Source organism: Acanthisitta chloris, unplaced genomic scaffold (genome assembly GCF_000695815.1).
Source record: "Acanthisitta chloris isolate BGI_N310 unplaced genomic scaffold, ASM69581v1 scaffold4212, whole genome shotgun sequence".
In the NCBI taxonomy this organism is placed as follows: domain Eukaryota; kingdom Metazoa; phylum Chordata; class Aves; order Passeriformes; family Acanthisittidae; genus Acanthisitta; species Acanthisitta chloris.
The window spans coordinates 128058-138890 of record NW_008662021.1 but is presented as its reverse complement, the minus strand read 5'-3'; the positions used below and the strand labels follow the sequence as shown (position 1 = coordinate 138890).

The following is a 10833-nucleotide window of genomic DNA, read 5'->3' as shown; positions in this document are numbered from 1 at the left end:
ATATATTAATATCTAGAAGGCATTTCCCTGAATCAAATTATGGCCCTAGCCTCTTGTCCTATAACCACGCCCCCACATTCGAAGAGTACCTCTGTCTTCTCAAAAACTACAGTACTGTGTCTGAGAAAAGCCTAATTCCTGCATCCTTCAGCTTCTCTAACCCTCTCATCGTCTTGACAATTTTGTGTTGAATCCTCTCCAGATTTTGTATGTCTCTCCTGAACTAGGGGATGCCAGAACTGAATTGCAGGTATGGCCTGACGCTTGCCAGGTACAGTGGAATAATCACATCCCTTGATCTGCTGGCAGTAGTCTTGCTGATACAGTCCAGGACATGTCTGCCTTCATTGCTGCTGGAGTTCACTGCTGGCTCATGTTCATCTTGCTGTGCACCAGCACCCCCAGAGCCTGTTCCACAGAGCTGCTTCCCCACAGTCTGTCCACAGCCTTCACTGTTATGTGGGTTTATTCCAGATGCAGGACTTTATCTTGGTTAAACTTTGTGCATTTTTGTTATCCCAACTCTGTATGGTGACTCTTCCTTCTGACCCATCTACCTCTTCCCAGTTCAGTGTCATTCAGAAATTTTGTGGGGGTGCAATTCCATCCAGAGAGTTTTGAAGATACTGAATAGTGCCAGACCTTGTGCCAGTCGCTGAGGAACTCCACTCATGACGAACTACCGTTTTGTCTTTGAGCCATTACCCTACTTGGAGAAAGAGAGTTTAGCTACTTCTCCACCCATCTTGTGGTCCATCTGTCAAGTCCTTATCTTACCAGTTTGTCAGCAAAGATGATGTGCAACAGTCGTCAAAGATGCTGAAATCAAGGTAGCTGACATCCACAGCTCTCCCTTCATGCGCTCAACCAATTGTTTCAGCATAAAACCCAATCAGGTTCACCCTTGGTAAATCAGTATTGGCTTGTCTTGTTATCTTGTTCTATATGTGAGCATGAGCACACACAGGTATTTGCTGACTCCAGAGTAAGACTAGATGAGCCTAGATGGATGAACAGCACTGGCTGCTTTGTTACGTATTGAAGTATGGAGAGTTAGATTAGTCTTTGATGGTAGATACATATGCTCAAAAGGTTTCAGTTTTTTCAGTTCTTCAGTTTAGTGAAACCAAAGTGGCTTTTCACATGTATAGGTGGATAAGAAGAGTGAAATTTCTTTCAATACACTGCCTTGAAAATTAAACAGCTGTATTTTATGGGGGGGTTTATATATTTTATGTATTTATATACGCTCGCTTATATTTTATGGTTTTTATATTTTACATATTTATGTATGCTTGTGGCATGACTATATAGTAAGTTAAGGTAATATGTGGAGGTCTGTGTAGTTCTGGTGTCACATAACTAGCACTTACAGAAAAGCTCTGCCATCAGTTCTGAAAGTGTCATCTCAGTAAGAGTTATCTATCATAAACTGAGTGTATTCATCACTAAAAGATGTTTCAAATACATGCTTTGGAGAGGGAGCACCAAGTGGGGGGGAATTAAATTCCTCTGCTAAGATTGTTCTTACAGAGCTATAGCTAGTGTTGTCATTTGCTGTCATTTAGCAGTCGTCTGATGAAGAGAAATCTGTTAGCAGGGAAGATGACAAAGAAATACCCTGCAGCCCAATTCCTCTGCCAGCGGAGACAAGACGCAGTCTGTGGTATGCAAGCCACTATACAACTGATGAGAGAAAAGTAAGGCTGGAGGGGAAGGGTCTCTGCATTGCATGGTTACTTTGAAATTAAGGGAAACAACATTATATAGGTTGCAAATAAGAAGATCTTCCTGTGTGATTATATAAATCAGCTAAAATATCAAGCCTGTATGGCAGAGTAGGAATACATTTTATAAAAATGAATAAAACAAACTCAGGAGCCAGTGTGAGGAAGTAAAGGAAGAGCATGCTTTATGTTTTTGGCTTCCACATTTAAGAGGTTTAGGGATGGGCTTTTGGCATGGGGCCATTGTCTTTGTGCAAAACAGCTAGAAAGTCTGTAGGGGAGCTAAATCTTGATGTAAAGATCTGATCTGCCTCTTAACTACTAGTTAGCACTGTCACTGGTAAGTGGAGCTGCCAGCTTATCTTCCTCCAAGCATACCAATGTCCTTTTTGGAGATATATAACAAGGCAGTTAAGGCAGTTGGTGTAAAGTCTCCTGGAAAGGTCTGTCTTTCTAGCATCCATCCTCACGTGTTGCAGTGCAAAATTTTGTTTGTTGAGTTACTGTCAAATTTAAGATATATGAACACTCTGTTGAGCCACATATACTCAAGCCCCAAGAACTCCGCCGTAATAATAGTCATGATAAATGAGCTGGCAAGTGGATGAAGTATCACATTTTATGTTCCTATAAACATTTGATTGATTTTTATAATTGATATTTGATTGATATTTTTATAATTGTAGCAATTCTAATGATCATTTAAAAACTAAGTTTTTAAGCATTGGATCATTAGAAGGACATTAGAAAGCAGTTAATCAGTATATGCCATACTGATTAATTCTTTGACTTAGTATCCAAAATTTCAGTGCCACATTCTCCAGTTTTGTTTTGAAATTCACAGGAACACAGAGTGAAGTTATGTCAATGCTATGGCACACTCAATATCGTTATGGTAGTGTACAATTCTGCTGGCTTTTAAAGAATTCTTTCTGAATTTCTTAGTGCAAATCTGCCAAAGTCAGCATATATGCATGCATGTATTCAAAAAATTAGACTTATTAATGCTTGAGCCATGCTTCTTTAATAATTTGTCCTTACATTGCTTTTTGCAGCTTCTGTCAATGACCCAAGATGAATACAAGCCATCGGATGTTAGTATACTACTAGTCTTTGTAATTTTGCAATTTTTCTTAATGTGTGTAAATGCAGATTACACTGATACATACAGATAAAACCTTAGATGACATTTGTAAAACCTATATTTTTGGTTAGCCTGCTATTTATACTATAACCTTTATTATTGCAAATATAAATGTGGTTTGCTTCTTTAATAATTTCACTGAGAAACCACTGATTGATCACTTGAAATTGAACTGCCTGTAGTAGTACCAACTGGCAAACGATCTTTGCTATTTCATTGGGTTTAAATAAGATATGACAATATGCTTTCTAATGCAAGCCACCTTTAAACTTGATTTAGTTTCTTTGCTGTATTTTTTTATTTCATCATGTTGAAATGCTGAGGCCCCTTAAAGCATGACTGACAACGCATATGAGTTCAATTTACAGCTTAGAGAAAATCCAAATCTTTGTTCAAACAGACAGCAAATGATCCATTTATCTTGACTGCTATACACCCTAGCAGACTCTGAAAGCAGAAACGTCCCTTCTGTTCAGCACGCACAGAAGCACGGAGATACAGATGAACTTTGGGAGCTCCATATTTAAATGTGCTCCACTGCTTGGTGCAGCCCTGGATATAGCTGAACATAACCCAGATACTATTGTGAAACAGTCCACACATGTCTGTGCTTAGTTTTGATGGGCAAAATATGCTCCTATCTCACAGCTTGAGCAGAAGTCAGTCTTCAGCATGTATTATCATCACTAACTCATTGCATGTGAATTCTTGCCAATATGAGAGATATTAATGATTGTGGTTGCTGAAGCTTTTATCCAAACAAGCACAAGGGCTGAAATGTAAGTCACAAAAATAAAACAATGGAAGAGTGTTGAATTAGTACTACTGCGTGACAGAAATGTGCCATCAATAACAGTAATTACCACAAGTGGTTTTATTAATAATAGCAAATATAGATCTCACCAGTAATAGTTCAAATTTGAAAGTAATTTATAACCATTATTTTCATGAGTACTGGAAATAATTAGTTGTGAACTAAAGTCTGAAAATCTCAATGTATTAGTTTGCCTTAGAAGGAGGATAAATTTTTGGTTAATTCTATTGGTATGGCATAAAAAGCTAACAAAATTAATTTTGGAAGCTGTTATGCACTACTTTTGCATGCAACATGACTATAACATTTCAATTTCTTTGGAAGTAACTGCTGTTACTTGTTAACCTCTTTTAACATTGGCACTCCAACAGTAGCAAAGCACAGAGGTTGGAGTCACATTCTCCTAAGAGCCACGCTGAATGCAGTGCCTCTCTCCGTTGTCCTGGCAGGTGCTGCTGGTAACAGTGAATGGAAACCCTACTGACTATCACACCATCCACCCTGCACTGCCATTAGAAAATGGTCCGGCCAAGGCAGACGTGTACTCAACACCACAGTACAAATGGGAGCCTTCGAATGGCATGTCAGGTAGTGAATTGCCTAGGAATTGCCCTGAGTTCCATATTGTGTTTTTATTCTGTGTCTCCAGTCACTACCTCTAGCATTTATTTTCATTTTGGTAAGCTCTTTGGCCTGTTAAAGTTAAATAATTGCTGTCACCTTACTATGATGCCTGACCACATGGAGATTTTGTTAATTGGGTTGTAGGCATATACTATTCAAAATACTTTGCTTACCAACACAGTGATTGTGAGTTTTGTGTTGCTTTACATTGCTCAAATGTAATTTGTCTATGGTTCCCACCTTGAACTGGCTGATTGCTGTAGAAGTAATGATCAGAGTGATGGCAAGCAAAATTTTAATCCCGGGGAAGATGCATATACCATCAGGGATTGCAAATAAGATTTTCTTTTTCTACTTAGAAAAGGAAGAGGAGGAGGAGGAGGAAGAAGAGGAAGAGGAAGTTACTCAGGAGGAAAAAGAAAATGTTAAATTACATGCCCTGGTCTCTGTGTTCCAATTTATCATGAAACAAAGTTACATATGTGCTCTGATAGCTATGATGGTAAGTGCTGGCAAGAAAAAGAATAATGCTGTTAATTTTACAAGTAAATGTATCTTCTCAATGCTTTTCTTAAATTAATCTCATCAGTTGTTTTTTCAATAAGTTTTTGCATCAGGGTTAGAAAATATCACTATGGCGTCTGCGTAATTTTGGTTCGTTTTAGGTTATTAATGCATTAATTAATTCCCAGGCCTGTTATAGACCTATAAATAGGGCAACACATGGGGTTCTGGTTAAAAGATTACAATTTCAGGACTGGGAACTCTGGACATTGTTGTCTGTTGAATGTCAGAAAACCACTGGAGCTCAGGTTTCTACTGATTCCCAAGCTTCTACACAAGTGGGTTTGTCATGTGTTTGTGCCACTCAGAAATCTGCCTACAAAATTAAAGCATTTCATGCTTATATATAAAATTTTAAAAATATAGTTCCTATTTCAGGTTGATGCATGCATCCAATTACTGTCTGAGAAGAAAAGATCTGTAGAGCCTGGTTTCCTGTATTGTCACAGAAAGGTCTCAAGGAAAATACAACTTTGTGCCAAGCCAGATTTTCCTATTGTTTTACTTAACCACCCTTATTTCTTTTTCATGTTGTTGCTCACTGTTAAGCCTACTTGATGCAAATACTTTGAGTTGCATTATACCAATTATACCATTTCTGCATAATGATTAGATTTCTCTATATATTCCCACTGTAAGCTTTGCTTTTACTGTTTTGGAAAGGTTTCAACTATGATGAAACTAACCATAAAGCCTCTTGGCCCAATTTTGCATTAAAAAGGGTAAAACAAATTAGGTTGGCTGCCTCGTGTTTGCATAAAGTTTCAAATTTTATTTGCCAACCTTTAAGACAGAAATTTCTCCTCTAAATAAGGCAGGCTTCTCGCGCAAAATACGGATCTCAGTTGGCAAGTAGTTGTTTTCATATTGACACAGAGGCTTTTTTCTTATTTTTTAAACTCACATACTTCATAGATCATAGAATGGTTTGTGTTGCAAGCAACCTTAAAAATCATCTAGTTCCACTTCACCTGCCTTGAGCAGTGTCACCTTCTACTAGACCAGGTCTACATTTCCTTTTTAATTAATTTCTAAGGTCATACCTCTCAATATAAAAGGGGGACTATCTTTTTTCTTAGTGATATATTCCTTTTTATATGACCCAAATGAATTTATCAATTTATTTATGGTGTGCTCTGATGCAAGTTCCATTTATACTACCACCAAAGACAGCTCAGTGTAAGTTATTTTCTTATATGAGGACAGAGAAGTAGCATATTGGTGTTTTCACATACCCTTAATAGACATCATTTCCAAGGGGGCTGAGCTAACCTGATAAAAATATTCTTAATGTTTATTAATTTTCTATTTAATTCAAAAAGAATACAAAATGCTTTATTGGCAGTTTTTCCAGTTATACCAGCATATATACAGCTGAATTTAGTCCTAAATCAATAACAGAATGTAGATTAAAAAAACACTTAAAGTCCAGATCTTTTCCCTCAGTGTTTAATAGAGCAGTTTGCAGTAACTGAATCCTGAAAGCTGTAGAAGACATTCTGTAGTTGTGAGTATTTCAAGTAATCTAGCATGATTACTACAGACTGAATGTTCTTCAGGTTATCTGTGTGCACACCTTAGCTTTCCATTTTAAACTGATTCCACAAAAGCTAGAACAATATGAAGTTAGTGCAGTTCTGCAAGTCTATAAAGGGCCTTGAACGTAGTACCTACTGATTATGTTTTGCTCTTTCTACTCTGAATTCTTTGCTGCTGTCTTGCAAGAAGATGTCTTGTGCTCAGACATTACTCTGTATTTCACATCTCTTACTTTGGGATTATGAGAAGCAACAAGTCTGCTTACAAAGTGTACCACAGTGCAATTAATACACTAAGCAGGGTTTGCCCTCAATTGTGGGCCTTGTAAGAATCCACTTTCTGCATGTTCTCCAAGGAGTTTAGTGTAGCTGGTCCAGGACCTGATTAATATGGGTGAGAATCTGATGACAATGAAAATATGAGCTAAATAGAGAAGTGTAAATTAAGCGAAACTGGAAATATGCATCTATGTTATTCCTGTATGCCTATTTGGACATTTTTTTTCTTCTTTTCCCTCCTTCCACAAGGCGTGGAGTATCACATATCACAGCTGGTTGACTTTTGTGTTACTGATCTGGTCTTGCACATTGTGGATGATTCGGGACCGAAGGAAATACGCCATGATCAGTTCACCTTTCATGGTTTTCTATGGAAATTTGCTTCTAATACTGCAGTATATATGGAGTATTGAACTCAAGAATGATGAGCTTCCTCAAGTATCTGGTTTTTTGAAAAGAAAAGAACCTGGGGAGCTAGCGTCAAAGGTAGGTGTTACAAACAATTGAAATCTATTTATGAAACCACAAAATATATTGTGATAAAAAAGGTGGACCTCTTGATGTTTCTTTAAGACTGAATCCACAGTATTCAGTGTAATCACATTCAGTAGTAGTTCTAAAATAAAGGGTAAGTTACTAAAAGATAGTGTTCAGAAAACTTCTACTTGTTTTTTAAGCTAATACTAACAAATATTTCAGATCTCTGAGATTTTTATGATAGTTCTGTAGAATATTCTTAGTGAATGGTAATTGATTGCTTGTTTGGTTTTATAAACTGGATTCAAAACTAGGATTGATTTGATTTGCTAGATTAATACACGTGGGATGTCAGATTTCCTCTGAATATGACGGCAACTGGAACTGTGCTGTCATTGTAATTACCAGTACTACTCACTCCCTTACGGTTTGGCACAAGCAGCAGCACATAGCTGTGACTGAGCTTTAATTCTTTATCCTTACACCTGAATCAGCATGAGTTGAAATCCATTTCAGGTCAGAACCAAGAGAGTTTGCTGACCTCAGTGCATGATAGATTTTATCTTTAATGTCTTGAAAGCACTACAAAATGCATTTTGTTTGGCAAGTTTGCTTCTGGGGAAGGGACTGAGCACAAGTAGGAGGTTGTTTCCTTGAGCGCCCAAGAGAGGTGTCTCAGAGAGTGAATCTTGTTGGCACTGCTTCCATTGCACTGTGTGAATCACTTCCCTTGTGACTCCTAATTACATTTTAAGGTGATTCTATAAGTGATCTTCCCTGTTGACAGTGCCCTTTGGACGACCATGCCTGGGATTTTAATGCATTTGAAAGTTAGTGAGTGCTGTATTATTTCTCTTGTAAAGGTAGGGCTAGTTTAGTAAAGGGGCTAAAGCTCAAGGGGTTCTGCAAGAGTTCTACAGTTTCTCTCAATGATTTTGTATATCTCTAAGGAGTTTTAACTGCCTTACTATGACATCCCCTTTGACATTGTTTCTTATCAGCTATATCATCAAATACCTTGTCTAAAACCAGATGGCGTCAAGAAAGGAAACTATTGTGTATATGTGATGATTTGACCTCATCCATAAAGGTAATAGAAGATGACTAGTGGGGTATTCACTCCACAGCTTTTACAGAATCACAGAATAGTTGAGGCCAAAAGAGGCTTTTGGAGGTCATCTGGTCCAACTCCACTACACAAGCAGGGCCAGCTAGAGCTGATTGTCCAGGACCATGCCCACATGGCTTCTGAATATCCCCAAGAATGGAGAGTCCTCAACATCCCTGGGCAACGTGTGCCAGTGCTCAGTCACCCTCACAGGAAAAAATGTGTTTTGTGATGTTCAAACAGAACAGTTTCAGTTTGTTCCCATTGCCTCTGGTCCCAGAACTGGGCACCACTGAAAAAGGTCTGGCTTTCTTCAGGTATTTATAGAAATTAGATGAGATTTCCCCTGAGTTTTCTCCTCTTCAGGGTGAGCAGTACCATCTCACTCAGCCTTTTCTCATAGAAGAGACACTCCAGTCCCTTCAGCTTCACAGCCATTCAACTGGACTCTCTCCAGTACGTCCATGTCTCTCTTGTACTGGGAAGCCAGAACAGGACACAGGGCTTGAGTTCTGGCCTTACCAGTGCTGAGTAGAGAAGAAGGATAACCTTTCTCAACCCGCTGGCAACACTCCTAATCTAGCCCAGGATACCACTGCCCCTCTTTGCCATAAGGGCACATAGCTGTTGCATGTTCAACTTGGTATCTACCAGGATGCCCAGGCTGTTTCTGCCAAGCTACTCTCCAGCTGGTTACCAATATGTAATGCTGCATGAGCTGGTTCTTCCTCCCCAGGTGCAATACTTTGGACTTCCCCTTGCTGAATGCCATGATGTTCCTGTCAGCCCCTGGATGACAACACAACCCACTGGTGCATCAGCCACTCCTCCTAGTTTTATGTTATCAGCAAGCTTGGTGAGGATGCACTCTGCCCCATCACCTGGCTCATAAATGAAGATCTTGAACAAGATTTGATTCAGTATTGATCCCTGGAGTACATTGCTAGTCACTGACCTCTAGCAAGACTTTATGCCACTGTTCACCACCCTCTGAGCTCAGTTGTTCAGCCAATTTTCAGTCTACCTCACTGTCTGCTCATCCAGTCCATACTTCATCAGCATCTCTATGAGAATCTTATGAGACACAATTTCAAAATCCTGTCTGAAGTCTAAGTACGCAATATCCACTGCTCTCCAATCATCTACCAAGTCAGAAGTTTAAGTTGATCAAGCATGACTTCCCCTTAGTGGATCCACTCTGACTATTCCTGATGGTTTTCTTGTCCTTCATGTGCCTGGAAATGTTTTCCAGGTTTAGCTGCTCCATGACCTTAGAATCACAGAATGGTTTGGGTCAGCATGGACTGTTAAAGATCATCTAGTCCAACCTCCCCTGCTGTAGGCAGGGACATCTTTCACTAGATCAGGTTGCTCAAAGCAACCTGATCTCAGACACTTCCAATGGTGGAACATCCATAACTTCTCTAGGAAGCCTTTTCCAGTATCTCACACTATCAGCTTCCCAAGGATTGAGGTGAGGTTGTCCAGGCTGTATCCTCTATCTTGCTCTTTTTGAAGATAAGAGGGATATTTGCTTTCCTCCAGTCTTCCAGCACTTCTCCCAGTCAACACATTTGATCAAAGATCGTTGAGAGTAGCCTCTAGAGTGACACCAGCCAGCTCCATCAGCACTCATGGGTATATCCCATCAGGACCCTTTGGACTTATGTTTGCTCACTTTTCTTAAATATCCTCTGATCTGATCCTCTTCCACCAAGGGTGTGTCTTCCTTGCTTCAGACTTTTCCATGGTCTCTAGGACCTGAGATACCTTAAGGTTAGTCTTGCTAGCAAAGACTGAGGCACATATGGCATTTGGTACCTCAAAAGGTACATTTGGTACTTCTTCCGTGTCCTATGCCGCCAGGGCCCTTGCCCCACTCAGCAGTAGGCCTAGATTTTCCCTAGCCTTCTTTGTTTCTGCTTGGGTATTTACAGAAGCTCCTCTTGTTTCTGTTGACATGCCTTGCTAGACTCAATTTTAGGCCTTTTCTAACCATGTGTCTACATGCCAGAACAGTCTCACTATGTTCTTCCCAGATTACCTGGTTCATCATCCATCCCCTGGCAGAACCTGTGCATTCCAGCTGTGTTATCATGCAACTCCCAGCTCCACTTAATCTTTCTGGCCTGTGCTTTCTAAAGAGCCTGTACATCTCTACTGCAGCTCTTCAAGCCTTATCTCTGTCATCCCAGCAAGACAACAGCCCTGCACAGACATACCTAATTCCTTGTGTTTGTTCCCTATGTTGCATGCATTAATATACAGGCATTTCAGAAAGGTACTTGGCATGCTGTTTTCCCAGAAAGGAGCTGAAAGGTTTCACCATAATGGTGTCTCGTAATTGCCTTGCTTGAGGTGACCCTGCATAAGCCTTGTTTTATTAATTATGTGTTTCCTTTTATTCACATCACCCCAGTCACTCTTTGCTTGTTAGCCTTGTCCATCAGTCCCACTCAAGGGTGTTAGTTACTCTGACCCCCCTCGATATTCCTAGTTTAAAATTATTTGAGTAATGGTTGAATTTAAATGAAGATTGAATACTGTATTCTGCAGAG

The 10833-nt window shown here is 39.5% G+C and overlaps 1 protein-coding gene across 1 annotated transcript in view; it reads left to right on the top strand.

The window, feature by feature from the left end:
• Nucleotides 1-1568: 1568 nt before the first annotated feature.
• Nucleotides 1569-10833, top strand: part of PIEZO2 (piezo-type mechanosensitive ion channel component 2) — a gene marked incomplete at its 5' end in the record, with an annotated part of 98063 nt that continues 88798 nt past the window's right edge. Inside the window, 5 exons of the mRNA XM_009070427.1 lie at nt 1569-1700; nt 2783-2821; nt 4135-4276; nt 4669-4811; nt 6940-7176. Coding sequence (XP_009068675.1) covers nt 1569-1700; nt 2783-2821; nt 4135-4276; nt 4669-4811; nt 6940-7176 — 693 coding nt within the window. The remainder of the gene's footprint in view (nt 1701-2782; nt 2822-4134; nt 4277-4668; nt 4812-6939; nt 7177-10833) is intronic.